Below are 13,515 nucleotides of genomic sequence, written 5' to 3'. Positions count from 1 at the left end.
GCCGGCTGCGGCGCCGAGGCAGCTCCTGCCAGGAGGGGGCGCTGGTGGCAGAGCGGGGCGATGAGAGTCTGGGTTGAAGGTCTGAGGCTGGACACACTGCACCGCAGATGGCGAACGGGGAGATCTGCCCGGGACCAGCTGGGCGGGCAGGAGGGCGTAGTGCAACCAGAGCAGCCGCAAAGAGACACACTAAGGAACGCGGGGCCGATGATAAATCTGGTGGCGGAGGAAGATCAGATCATCTATTCTAGACCCTCTCATCTGCTTGCCTCCCCTATGGTGTGTGGCTCCAGGCCACAGGACCCACGTCTGGGATCTCATGCCACCCACCAGCAGGAAATCTAAAGAAGGGTTTCTGGACAGCTGGGATTCCAGGGAACCTTGGGAGGGGGCAGAGATGGGAAATACAGCCAGGCACAACTGAGCAGCCCTGGGAGATGGGCATGCTGCTGCACAGAGACCATGGGGAGAAGGGAAATGGGATAATAGACAAGTGAACTAACTGTCCTACTGACATGCAGTAAGATTAAAAAAGGATGATGAGGACACCCATGGTCACTCTAGCTGTGACAGAATTTGTGTCAGAGATACAGGCCCCATGCTGAAACTGACAGGGTCAGGAAGAAACTTCTCCTGTGGGCAGCTGATCCCATAGCTGGATTTTTTATTTGTTTGCACCTTCCTTTGAAGCATCTGGTTCTGACCAAAGTGAGAGACCCACTGCTGTAGGTGAATTACTGCTCTGCTCTTGAGCAACAATTCCTATGTTTGAATTCTGAGGTATATTAGAGGGGAGAAAACATGGGCCTAGATTCATCCCTCATGGTGCATTAGATTGCACTCTGCTTTCCAAGCCCTGCCACAATGGTGAATAGTCTTGAGACAACTGCAGCATGAAGGTATTCAGCTATATCCGTTTATTCTGAATCCAACCTTGCCAGTGTGATTTCGTCATATTCTTAATGGAGTGGAGAGCACAAAGACACAACTCTTCAGCTGTTACCCTCCAGTTCCCAGCATGCTCTCAAGTGTCCCCTCTGCTGGCCATTTCGTTGGGAGGGAAACAGATACAGGCCTGGCTATGAAGCTCCCACCTACAACCTTGTGTGCCAGGGTGGTCTCTGAAGTGGGGTGGGAGGGCCAACACCTGCCCTATATCCCCTATGCCCCAGCCAGCCAGTGCAGAGGGATGTAAGGCAAAAGTGACTGATCATCCAGAAAGGAAAAGTGTGCGGTCACAACCTTGGGAGGGATTAGAATTAGATTCAGAGCTGGGAAGGTGATGAAGAGGGGAGAGCACATTGGGCTACAGCATTCAGGAACCCTGTGGTTTAGAGCAGCGGTGGGGAACCTTAGGCCTGAGGGCCAGATGCAGCCCTGGGCTTACTTGGATCTGGCCCCCCAAGGCTCAGAGGCCCCCTCCCAGCATTGGGGAGCCTGCACTGGTGTTCCAGCCCCCCTGCTGCCTCACCACAGGCCTGGAGCACCCAAAATCTACTAGGCTGGGCCCTCCTAAGCTCTGGTGGGCAAGGAGAATGTGGGGAGTGTCTTTCTCCTCAGTTGGGGGCCGTGTCACTGAAGGGGGGGGGGTTGCTTCTCACTTGTGTGCAGCCCCTGACTGATTTTTCTGTGGGTCAAGAGCCTTTGTCCCCAAAAAGGTTCCCCACCCCTGGGTTAGAGCCTCAGAAAAAGTGAAATGAATGAGTTGCATTGGAGTTAACTGAGGCATTCAACTCCGTACAGGGTGTGGGGTGTGCAGCCACAACTCCCTTAGGCCTTTCTGCACTACAGAGTGAACATGACTTGGACAGATAGCTCAATTAAAGCTAACACGATGATTTGCATTTACACTTGCATCCACACTTGTGGATTGTTCAGTGTATTCTATATTCAGGTCATTCTATGGGTTGTTCAGTTGCTGCTCTGGGGCAACAGTAAATTGTTAAGTGCTCTGACTTATGAGCAAGCATCTCAGTTCCTGGGTCATGTAACTTCTGCATGGCCTTAGCTGCCAAATCTCTCTCCTCTGAGGCTACATCTAGACTACAGGCTTCTTTCGGAAGAGATCTTCTGAAAAAACTTCTTCTGAAAGAGAACGTCCACACTGCAAAAGTGCATCAAAAAAGTGATCTGCTTTTTCAAAAGAGTGAGTCCAGACTGAATGGATGCTCTCTCACATGTAAGCTGTGATTGTTATGGATGGAATGGCCACCAGGGCACCTGTGCTTTTTTCTCTTTCCTCTTCTTCCGAAAGAACTCCTTCCCCATCCACACACGCCTTTTCCCAAAAGTGCTCTTTTGCAAAAAGGCTTCTTCCTTGTAGAATGAGGATTACCAATACTGGAAAAACCCCTCTGTTCTTTTGATTTTCTTGCAGCAGAATGCAATTGCAGTGTGGACGTTCCTCTGTAGTGTACACATACACTGAGGTTGCAGGCTAGAGAGGCTGAGGTAGAGGCTGACCTTCCTTTAATGCAAATGGAGCCCTCCAGGCCCTTAGGGGAGCCCCCAGCAACTCCTGGCCCAGCAGGTAGAAAAGGAAAAGCAGGGAACAGGGCAGCAGCCCTGGCAGGTTGTGCTGTAGGGAACAGGGGAGAGGCACAGGCTGTGAAGAAACTCCAGCCCCAGAAGGAGTAGGTAAGACCAGGTGTTGGGGACATGGGACAGATGCATTCTCACAGATACTTCTGGATGTCACTATGATAAGATTTTATTCAGGACTTAGCTTGAAAATCGCTGTGCTGCAGCCAAGGTACTGGGGGTGTCATGTCATACAGTTTGGGACTCTCTATCACACCCTAACCCACCCAGGGAACTTCCACAGCGAATAAGTCCCAGGTCACCTGCCTCCATGCTTCACTGCAGCTTCTCTACTTCTTTCCTGCGCCAGAATTTGGATTCCCCACAGGGGACCAGGTTTCTTCCTTCATGACTGTGTGGTACCCTCCACACACTGACAACTTGGGAGCAGGCTTGCTCTGCAAAAGTGGGGGTGGCAGCATAAGACTCCTGTGGGTGACAACAGCAGAAAGTGTTCCCAAAGTGGCACCCTGTGGACTGGCACTTCCTGGAGGTTCTGCACTGTCCTGCTCCACCCTCAGCACTTTGGGACCCTCCTCTAGCTGCAAAGGCCACAAAAACATTCCCATGTTTGCAGAACTCGGCCCCTGCTGTCCTCTGGCAGAGTGCTGAATGCAAAGCCTAGGACCTCAGAGCCTCATTATGCAGTATTTCAGTCCTGAATCTGGCTCCTGGGTCCTTTAACCATTAATGTGAACTGTGCAGAGTCAAGGGAGGCCCTTAAGGGAGAAGCCAGGCAGGTTGAGGGGTGTCTGCCCCTAATTCAGCTAAGTTCCCCTCATCCTGGTGTTGGATCCCTGCAGGCAGCCAGCAGGAGTCCAGATTATCTTCTCCTGCAAAAGGGCCCATGCGCTTGTCCTGTTGCTCACCTCACCGCTTCTTGTCTGCTCGGAGGACCACAGCTCCTAGGTTGCAAGCAGCCACAAAGTCCTACAAGGTTCAGTCAAGAATGCAATTGGTGCATACGTACAGGCAATTACGTAATAAGTTCAGGTGCTGTGGTCCTGCCCTCTCCTGCTGAGATGACTAACTGCGTGGAATGGCACACCTGCAAAGAGAACACAGCACAAGGACAGGATGGGGGATAGAACAGGGGGACTGGGAACCAGTGACTTTGGGCTCTATTCCTGATCCTCTTGGATGATCTTGGGCAAGTCCACTCCTTTCTGGGTCTCAGTTTTCCCACCTATGAAGTGGGGGTAATGACACTCACCTTCCAGTGGAGCAGAACTGGGGTCAGGGATCAGGAGGGTTTAATTTATGTTTGAAAAGTACTTTGAAATCCCCAGGAAAGATGGCAGAGGCAGGCCCAGGTCTGTATCAGCCCCTGTGTGTTGGGATGCAGCAGTTTCACGCCAGGTGTTGGTGCATTTTCCATGAGCCTAATTTGTGCAGCAAGCTGCAGCCAAAGGACCACAACTGAGAGAAGCTTCTGGCAAGAGCCACTGCCCTGGCCCCTCCTCCTGGATCAACAGCCACTCACTGATCACAGCCTTTAGGTCGCTGCTTCTCTCGTCTCCTCTTGCCTTGGCCCTTGGGTCTCCTCCTTCAAAAGGAAAGGGGGAAAATAAGAGGCTGATTGGATGGGAGATGAGCCAGGGCTGAGGAGCCCAAACTCCAGAATCCCTGCTAATACTGCTTACCTTCCTAACTTCATTGTAGTCCGCCGAGGCCTAGAGGAGAGAGTAAAATGGAGAGAGTAAAACGATCACACCACAGATGTGGCATCTGCAGAGTGCCTAGGTACTGGTGGAGGATGGAATGCTAGGAAAATACCAAGGGCTCCACAGGATGGAATCACATCCTAACTGACAGACTGCCCGCCAGAACTCCACTGCATGGGCTCCACCCCCTTGCAATAAAGTATTGATATCATTGGCAAAAGGATGGCTTGTGGCCAGGAACGTTCAGAAAGCATTTAATGCAGTATAGCATCTTTCAGTCTATAGAGTTCTTCGAGATAAGGGAGAAGCCAGAACACAGCCCAGATGAGGAACTAGAGTGAGGGTCAGAAATGAAGGCAAACATAGTGGCCATTAGTTTTTGGGAGTCCAAACTGACATCCCCAGTGCTTGATTTGCTGATGTGCTAAATACCCACAACTTCAGCTGGAGGCAACAGGGACTGTAGTTGCTCCACACCTCTCAAAATCAGGCCCCGGGGTGTCTCAGTTTGAACTCCTACCATTGAGGCACCCAAAACCAGAGGCCACTTTTGAAAATCTGGCTTGACTCATTCTTCAGCAGCAGAGCTTCTTGGCAAGCTGGAAAACAATGCAGTTCTGGCACAGCCTCTATGTTTGTGAGAGCCAGGCCACTAGATGGTGCAGGAGAGCCACTAAGCAAGGGGACCATAGTGACCTGCCAACCCCAGGGTTATGGAAGTGACATGCTGGGGACCTTCCTGCTGCTGCATAACTCCCTGTGGTGGAAAAGGGTGAGCCTGGCTGGGCCATACCTGCACTCGCACTGCCTGTGCTCAGTAAAGGACAGCTCCACATAGGGCACCTGCCCCGCTGGCTTCATCTTCAGGAGCTGAAAAGGAACAAAAGATCTTCCCTAGATCTTCATAGAAAAGCTGATTCATCATTCCCTTTCCCTCTGCTCCTTGCTAGGGTGGTGCGCTGATCTCAGACACTTCAGGTGGTGCTGGGGGAGGTCTAAGGAGTGAGAGGGCGACCTCCTGAGGCAGTGGGAAAGGATAGAGGCTTCATGGTCCACCCCTGCACTCCAAGATTCCCCACCCAAAGAATGCATGGTCCCTGTAGGATGGGTGCAGCAGTGACTGAAAACAGTGTTTTGTCATTCCCATTCTCCTGTCTGCCTGCCATTGGCATCGCCCTCGGCCTCTCCAGCCTGACAGGCTTATGATGCCCACGGGGAACAAGGATCTTGGGATGCCCATTCAATCACTAGCTGTAAAAGGTGATGGGTGGGTGGTCCAGCATCCCCAGAGACACCTCTGGTTATGACGAGAGGGGCGGAGAAAAAACAGAACCAGAGATGCAGGGAATAGTTTTGCTGCAATTTCAGGACAGTATCTGCTTCACCCCACCAGGGGGCACCACCCTTCACAGGGACAACAAACTCCTCCTCTCCCACACCCACACAGATACGTGCGCAGTGTCAGCTCTCTGTGTTTGTAACTGCAGGTTCGAAGAAGATGAGACCTTCAAGGAAAGTCATAAAAGGGAATGCAGCAAAGAGCCAGTGAGGGGAGCACTGGCCCAGCCCATGCACCTCCTGGAGCGAGGCACAGATGTGGGGAAAAAGATGGAGCAGAGTCCGGGGGCATGTTAGGAATGACTCGACGTCTGACTCACTGTGACCTGGGGAAGTCAGATAACCTCTCTGTGCCTTAATTTCCCATGTTTGTGTGACACCCTGACCTTGTGAAGTCATACCAATACTTGACTTAGCTGCCAGGAAAGGAGCCCATAGCCCTGCACTGTGAGCTGAGCCCACCTGGCTCTTACCTGCATGGTGATGTTGGCTGTCTCCACTGGGACACACTGCAGTGTCTCATCTCCACAGCAGCCAGTGCAGCGTTGCAGGGAAATACAGGAAGGGCTGAACATGTGCTCCATCTCACTGGGGTACTCGGACACAATATCCACCAGCATTTCCAAGGGCCGACAGAAGCTGCGCCCCCAAACCTCCTGGAAGGGCAGTACTGGAAGAGATGAAGGGGAGAGGGCTATAACTCATGCCCAGAAGATGCCTGCTGACCTGTTCCCTTGGGCCTTCACTAAACAGTGGAGTTATTGGCTGAGTCTGGGAGGCCTGCTATGTGCCTGGCACAGGCATCAAAGCAAAACCCATTGTGTGTCCCAAATGTAGTGGGCAGCTCTCAGCAATATGACTCTCTTTCCAGGCTAACAGATCCATTTTCTCCTCTTTGAGCTGTTCCATCTGTTGCTCTTCTCCGGTCTCCTCTGTCATGTGCTGAGCTGGAGGCAGAACATTTTTCATCTCCAGACACTGATAAAATCTCCATTTGTTATGCAGAAATGGTGCTCCACACCCTAGCTAAAACAACAGCCCAGTTTTTTCTAGAAGCCCAATTCTGGACTCCCTCTAAAAGTCACCAAGCAATTCTGATCGTCCTTAAAACTAGGGAACGAGTCCCGGAATAGTGGTTGGATTTTTCTGGAAAATTATGTGTCATTTGGAAAAGATGGGGAGATAGCGTCCCGATATGGGACAGCCCAAAAACTAGTGTTTGTTATAGGAGCTGCCACACTGAATCAGAGCAGTTTTCTGGCTAGATCACTCTACTGTCTCCACATTGGCCAGTACCAGATAGATCACTGTTGGTGGCAGTTGCAGGCTAGTCAGTCCCCAGGGGCAAGTATCCTTCTAACCCCAAATAGTTACATGTTGGCTCATGCCCTGAAGAATGATGGCTTATAGTGCCCAAAACCTTGTTACAGGAAAAGCTGCCACAGAGCTCAACTTGGAATGTTTCAGTCATCTGACATTCCAAAAAAATAAAAACAAAAAGGAAAACCTGCTTGGGGTCCAACAAATTATTGCAGTTCAGTTTTTTCACTGTTTACTTTTTAAAAAATTAAATGGACGTGAAAGTCTAAATGAAAAGTCAAAATCTTCTGCCTGAAAATGTCCATATGAAATGTGTTTGTTTGCACCAATTTTTTAACTGAAATAATTCAGCAAATTCAAAGCTAATTTACAAAACATTTTGGTCAAAAATAAATTTCACCTAAAGAATTCTGCTCAGTTCTGATCCTGCTCTTTCCCAGAAAAGGGGCTGCCCTGTTGGCACTCATCAGTTCTGAAGAAGGCTGGATAAGCATCTTCCCAGAGTGCAGTAGTGTGGGTGTCTTGGGGAACTAACTTCTTGGGGGGGGTCAGAGGAGCCATTTTCCCCAATACATTTTCTATGTGTACTCCTCTGTCTCCCCCCAATGACTTATGATAGTCCCAATCTGATTCCCCATAGGCCATGTTTTATCACCTACCTCTGAAGCCTGCCGCCCCTTCCCTGGGGTCTGTCTCCTCCTCTGGGATTAGTGGACATGAGGGGATCCCCAGGCTCCCCGGGCAGGGAGAAGAAGAGAGAGAATTCCAGAGCCCACCGGAGATCTAATATTCTCACATACAGCCAGGAGAACCAGCTACAGACTCACCTTGCGCTTCTGAGGTAATATTTCTGCTGAATCTGTCCCACTGCTGGGAGAGAAATGCAGAGACATTTAGAAAGAGGCAGTGGGGAATAAGCAAAGTGCAGCAAACCCCCACCCATTCTCACCTATCTGCATGCATCATTCACCCACCTATCCATCCACTGTACTTGGCCCTTCCAGCTCAGATCTGTTGTGGAGCATTTGGAGGTATACATGGAGAAGCAGGAAGACAACTGAGCTAATAAATAATAATGATAATAAATAGCATAGAATTATAGGCCTAGAGGGGACCTCATCCAGTCCAATCCGCAGCACTCATGGCAGGAGTGAGTGTTATCTAGCATGTTTATAGCTGTTGTGGATCCGCAAGAGATTGTTTCACTCACCACTTAATGTGGTGACCTTTGAAGTATAATGTGGCAGCTGTATAAGAGCGGCCATTGGTGAAGTTAATTTTAAAACTACTGTAGATTGAGTGCAACACAACAGGGACCGACTCTGCCCTGGCTCCCAGGAGATGGGCTAGGTGGGACATTATTCACTAAACAACAGCTAAGGAGGTTGTGGGAAGGTGAAGACTTTGTGTAACTTCAAACTGCAGGAGGCAGAAGAAACCCAGGCTGACATCTCAGCTCCTATCCAACATGCCATGGGATCCAATAACCACACACGGTCAGCATGTCAGTTTACCTCTCATCCATATAACACCTACCACCCTACCCCCAGTCCTGCCAGGCTGGGGCCTAGGGTCAATACTGGATTAAAATGGAGCCCAACACTGCAAGGAAAGAACTCCCCCTACTGAGTCCCCAGCACTCCTCCTCCCTTTCCTGAGCTAGTTGAGTGTCTCAATACCCCAATCATCATGATGCCAGGGATGTAAAAACTGCCTAAAATAGTTAACTGGTTAAACAGCATGTTTAACTGGTTAACCACTGATCACAGACAGCAAAGGCTGCTCCAGCCCCATGGGCTGGGGGCTGCTCTGTCCCCTCAGGTCTGTCGCAGTCAGGGTCCTGCTGGCCGGGCTGCTCCTGCTAGCTGAGCCCTTTGATTAACCAGTAAGTATGCTTATGCTAATGCTTACAGGGTAACCAGGTAACCATTTAACCTTTTACATCCCTACATGATGCTGTCTGAGCCCCATCTGATTCCCTTCTGCCAGCTCACAGCATGTTGTCATCTGCCCTTCTGGACTCATTCAGGGGCCAGGTATATCTGGGATGTGCCATGCGTATCTGGGATGCTGTATAAATCCGAATTCCTCCAAGCCATGCTCTGGGTTTCCTTTGCAGGGGGAGGAGGGGCTTTGCCATCTAAATGCTGACCAAGGCTGCCCCACTGTGATGGACGGGTAGCACAAAGTGGGCTGGCTGCAGCAGGTATGAGTAGCCCAGATCAGCTGACAGACACTTAGCAGAAGCAAATCACAGGGGTATCAGCTGGGATGGACTTTTCCTCAATGGCAAATGTTTGAAACCAAAAATCAAAGCAAATTAATATATGCTTAAAAAGAGGAAATACCTCCCCTCATCTCCTGGGCTGGGCTGGGCTTCCTCCCACCCCTGGGTACTCAATCAATTACTTAGACTTTCTCAGAGAAGCTGTACAAGGGAGGGGCACTGTTAAGACCTCATTTGCTGGAGAGCAGATGGTGTTCTTGCATCAGGCCACATCCCTGCTTCAGTGCAGTAATGCTCTGCTGCCTTGCTGGTCACAGCACATGCCCTGGGACTCAGCATCCATGGGATATGTGGCTCTGGTAGGGGGGGTCTGGGAAGATGAGTCTCCCACTTGTCTTTCAGCAGATAGGAAACTCTCTGCTGTTGTTCCTGGGAGCAGAGGGCTCTTCCATGGGATTTGCCAGGTGTAGGAGGGTACCTGGGGCTCAGAGTTCACCCGGCTGCTTTGACACCTGTCCCGCACCATGGGACTGCTCTCCTGGGCGAACGGCTCACAGTCTTCTCCAGACACTTTCAGCTGAAGAGCAGTCGCTGGACTGTCTGCAAGCTGCAGACCCATTGCAGCTTTCCTACAATATTGGCACTTCCCCTCTTCTCACAGGATGTAACCTGGGAGTTTATTTTTCCTGGACATAAGATGGAGCCAGCCTTATCATCAGAGAGCATCTGAGATACTGATCTTCTACCCCCTCCCCCCCAGTTGTCGGCCAGCCCAGCAGGATCTCAGTCAGCCTCCTCTTCTTGTGCAAAGGGAGGTCCCAAGGAACAAGGGGTCACTCACAACTCAGAGACTGGGGAGGGTTAGTAGTGGGACAACCCGAGAACAGCTCCTCAGACTGATCTCCACTCTGCAACTGTCCTGCCAAGTACACTACAGGGGCCATTCCTCAGCAGTTCTCTAGTCCCACAGTGATGCAAGAGGGTAACGGGGCTTGGGACCATTACACCAGGATCCCTGAGGACTTTCCCACGGCTAGTGCCCTCTCTGTTCCCCCAGACCCATTATGGGGGTGCAAGAAGCTGCGGTCCCTCACCTGAGCGGGTGGTGCCTGCAGCGCGAGAGCCACAAGAAGTCTCAAGAAGCTGCCGAGAAGCTGCATCACTGGTTCTGCCTCCTCAGTTTTGCCCAAGTGAAGAGTCCCGTGGCCCAGCTAACACAAACATGCTGCCCCGCGGGAGATTCCAGTGCGGGGGGACGGCGGAGCGACCCCCTGGCTGTGGCGCTCCCAGGAGCTGGTCACAATCCAGGACCCGAGCGTCCCCAGCACAGCACCCGTGGATCCAATGACAGCAGCTTAGCCCTGGGAGAGGCTGTGTCCTGCAGGCGATGCTGGCCCGTCGCCAGGAGATGGGAGGACAGCGCTACAGAGCCCCGAGTAGCATGGGTCTTGGGGACAAGGGGCGCAGATCGCCGAGGTGCTCGTCCTGGGACACTGACACCACCTCTGCCCCGCTCAATCGCCGCACCCAAGCCCCCTCCTGCTCCTGCACTGGCGCCCCCCTGCACCCAGCAGCTGCTCTCCAGCCATGTGAATGCTGCCCTGCCGGCTCCGCAGCTCTGTTTCATGAGCAGCAGGCTCCGCCCAAGCCCCTCCCCACCTCACACCCTCACTCCCACTTTCTCTTCCTCCGAGACCGCACAAAGCGGCGCTGCATCCTCCGGACTTCCGAGCCCCGCAGACTCCAGCTGTCCGCCTGCTTCCTCTGGTTGTGCATCCGCGGCCCCGCGTGCCCCGGCGGGGCTCTGGGTGCTCACCCACAGGTGCGCGCGCGTCACTGGGCAGGGGCTGCTGCGAGTGCTGCAGGCGCGCGCAGCTGTGGCTGTGAGCGATGTCGTGGGTTCAGGCAGCTGGGAGCGAGCGCCCGGGCAGGGGTGCCCGGGGGAAGTGAGGCTGTTCTCTCCTAACCCCCCCCCCACCCCCCGCACGTGCAATGGGAGAGTCAATGGGGGTTTTAGGCCCTACAACCACATCGCTTGAGACCCTTCAAATATGACCGGACCTTGGCCAATAGAGTGTAGAAAATGATCTGCCCTGGATCTCCAGTGAGGGAATAGACAGGAGCCAACAGAGCGCTTTAATCTCTAACCCCTATAACTCTCAGCTTCATTCTGTGTAATGTGTGTGCCTGGTTCTCCCTTCCCCACCCTCGCTGGCTCTCCTGCGCTTTTATATTATACTGATGTTGAGAACTCAAGTTCAGGCTGAACCTTATCCCGGCTTCTCCTGGGGGTTAGGCCTTTCTATAGGCTTTCCCTTGAACTAGTTCTCTTAATAAGCATTTGTTCTGTGGCAGTGCCTGGAGGCCTCCATTGGGGCCACGAAGTGCACAGTGCTGTACATAGAGACATGGACATGGTCCTTGCCCTGAGAACTCACAATATAAAGAATCATTTCTCTATTAATCCCTATGAAATACACTGCCGACTGGAATGTTGCAGACCCTGGACTGTGGTATTGGACACGGTGATTTTTATGTTTATTTAAATCTGAGACAGTTGACACATGGGTGAGTGGATTTAATGGTAACAATTGACCCTTCATGACAGCTGCCAAGTTAAACCTGTCTGGTACGGGAGCTCAGAGAAAGCTGAGGAAGGACGCCAACCTTGGGCTGTTGAGCTGCCCCAGGGACCAGAGGCACAGATTCCTCTTTTCTCTGATTTTTAAGAGACAGTTGGAGTTGATAAAGCTAATTTAAGATGCGCCTTGCAGAACTGCTGCCTTTGTACTCTGCATGCATCAGCCCAGAGCCATAACATGTTGTGCTGAGGAGCCAACTACTTTGCTTCAGCTAGAAGAAAAATAAGAGTATTCTGATTTCTTAGAGGTGCCTGGTTGTCTGTGTTAGTCAAGAGGGCATGATCTACAGAGACATGGAGAGCTAACATCCTATGGCTGAAACCTTCTCCACGTCCCAAAATGCCAATATCCAACCTCCCTCCTTCATACTTCCTTCCTCCACATGGCTCAGGAAGGCCCTGTTAGTACAAACTGCTACCATAAGTGTTTAAAAAAACTCCAGGTTAGCATCATCCACTGGCTCTGCCAGTGCATCTGGTTATGGCTATTTATTTTTGTATATCCCATGGGGCAGGGATTCTGGCATCTACAGAGTCTTGAATGCAGTCAGCACTTAATAAATAACAAGAATCTACTCTTTTAGATAGCTGTACAAGCCAGCTGTCCCCATCCCCAAGAACCCCTCCCCACATAACTCAAGTGTATAAAATGGGACAGTGCTGCTCACTGCAAAATATGCGAAGGCAGACTCATCACAGCTATAGTACAATGAGGGGACTGTCGCTCAAATTGTATTTTCTTGCAAGAACTCCAACATTTACACTTCCTTTGGGCTTCCCAGCCTGCTTGCCAATGGTTTTCAGTTGGTTCAAAACCAAGCATCAAATTGGGGAGAAGGGGAATAGCAGTACTCTGCCATGTTCTGCCCACAATAAACTCCACCTGTCAAGCAGAGATACTGAGCCCAGTATTCTGCAACTCAGGCACATATTACTGCACTGCTGTGCACATGGGTCACATTTTCAAGGACTTCTCTGCAGGCATAACAGCTTCCAAGTTACTTTTGCTTATTACTCTTTCTTGAGAATGGAAGAACAAGAAAGGCACTTGGAAGCAGTGTGTCAATATGCTACACTGCTGCTCACCAGCTCAATCCTAGGTCAGGGCTGAGACCTGAGATGCCTGTACTTCTAATTGCTTTTCATATAATCCCACCTATGCTAACACTTTCTTGCAAGAGGGTTTTCAATGTCTTTTTAAATCTAAGTTTGTTATCCTACTATTTAAGCGCTTTTATATATACAAACTTCTACTGAAACAACAAAAGGTGTGAATTAAATCCAGTGTAGTTATTTTGGTGCAGACTTGCAAAGAGATCCGTCTGAGGGCTCTTTGCACCCTGGTACCATACCACCAATCCACTCTGAAGCTTTTCTGTTCTTGCCAGATCAGCTGCCTTCTGAAGAGAAAAGCCCCAAAGAGTTTCAAACTCTAGTCGCTGGCAATGTATTGTGACAGTCTCATTTTGCTTTTTAACACACTGGAGAGTGAAATCTCCTGAGCGAGGAAGTGGTGGCTGTTAGGCTGAGTCAGGGCTACAGATAGAAGAGCGTGGGAAATTAACTCTCTGGTAATCAGAAATAACAATCCCTGACAACACGAGGAGCCAAACTCTGTTGTCAGTGTGCTGGTGTGAAGGAATAACCAGGACAGTTATGTTCTCTCTCTAACCCAGGGAGTCTTGGCAAAGCTGCAGTTCTGGTGGGTAGGGCAGATTTGGGCACCTGAAGGTAGCATGATCCAA

The 13,515-nt window shown here is 50.9% G+C and overlaps 1 protein-coding gene across 2 annotated transcripts; it reads right to left on the bottom strand.

Moving 5' to 3' along the window:
• Positions 1-2,696: 2,696 nt before the first annotated feature.
• Positions 2,697-10,775, bottom strand: PGF (placental growth factor). 2 transcript variants are annotated; one of them, XM_006117758.4, is made up of 7 exons: positions 10,224-10,775; positions 7,730-7,769; positions 6,056-6,252; positions 5,038-5,114; positions 4,224-4,253; positions 4,064-4,126; positions 2,697-3,628 (listed from the first exon to the last, which is right to left on the bottom strand). In XM_006117758.4, exons 1-7 carry the CDS (start codon positions 10,287-10,289, stop codon positions 3,607-3,609), a joined length of 495 nt encoding a protein of 164 aa, XP_006117820.1. In that variant the 5' UTR covers positions 10,290-10,775; the 3' UTR covers positions 2,697-3,606. The 2 variants fall into 2 exon arrangements, with proteins under 2 accessions (XP_006117820.1, XP_006117819.1); XM_006117757.4 differs by having other exon boundaries at positions 7,730-7,772; positions 10,224-10,768.
• Positions 10,776-13,515: the final 2,740 nt, after the last annotated feature.

This window comes from Pelodiscus sinensis, chromosome 4 (assembly GCF_049634645.1).
Source record: "Pelodiscus sinensis isolate JC-2024 chromosome 4, ASM4963464v1, whole genome shotgun sequence".
Lineage (NCBI taxonomy): Eukaryota > Metazoa > Chordata > Testudines > Trionychidae > Pelodiscus > Pelodiscus sinensis.
The sequence above is the reverse complement of the archived record's forward strand: the minus strand, read 5'-3'. Positions and strand labels throughout refer to the sequence as shown.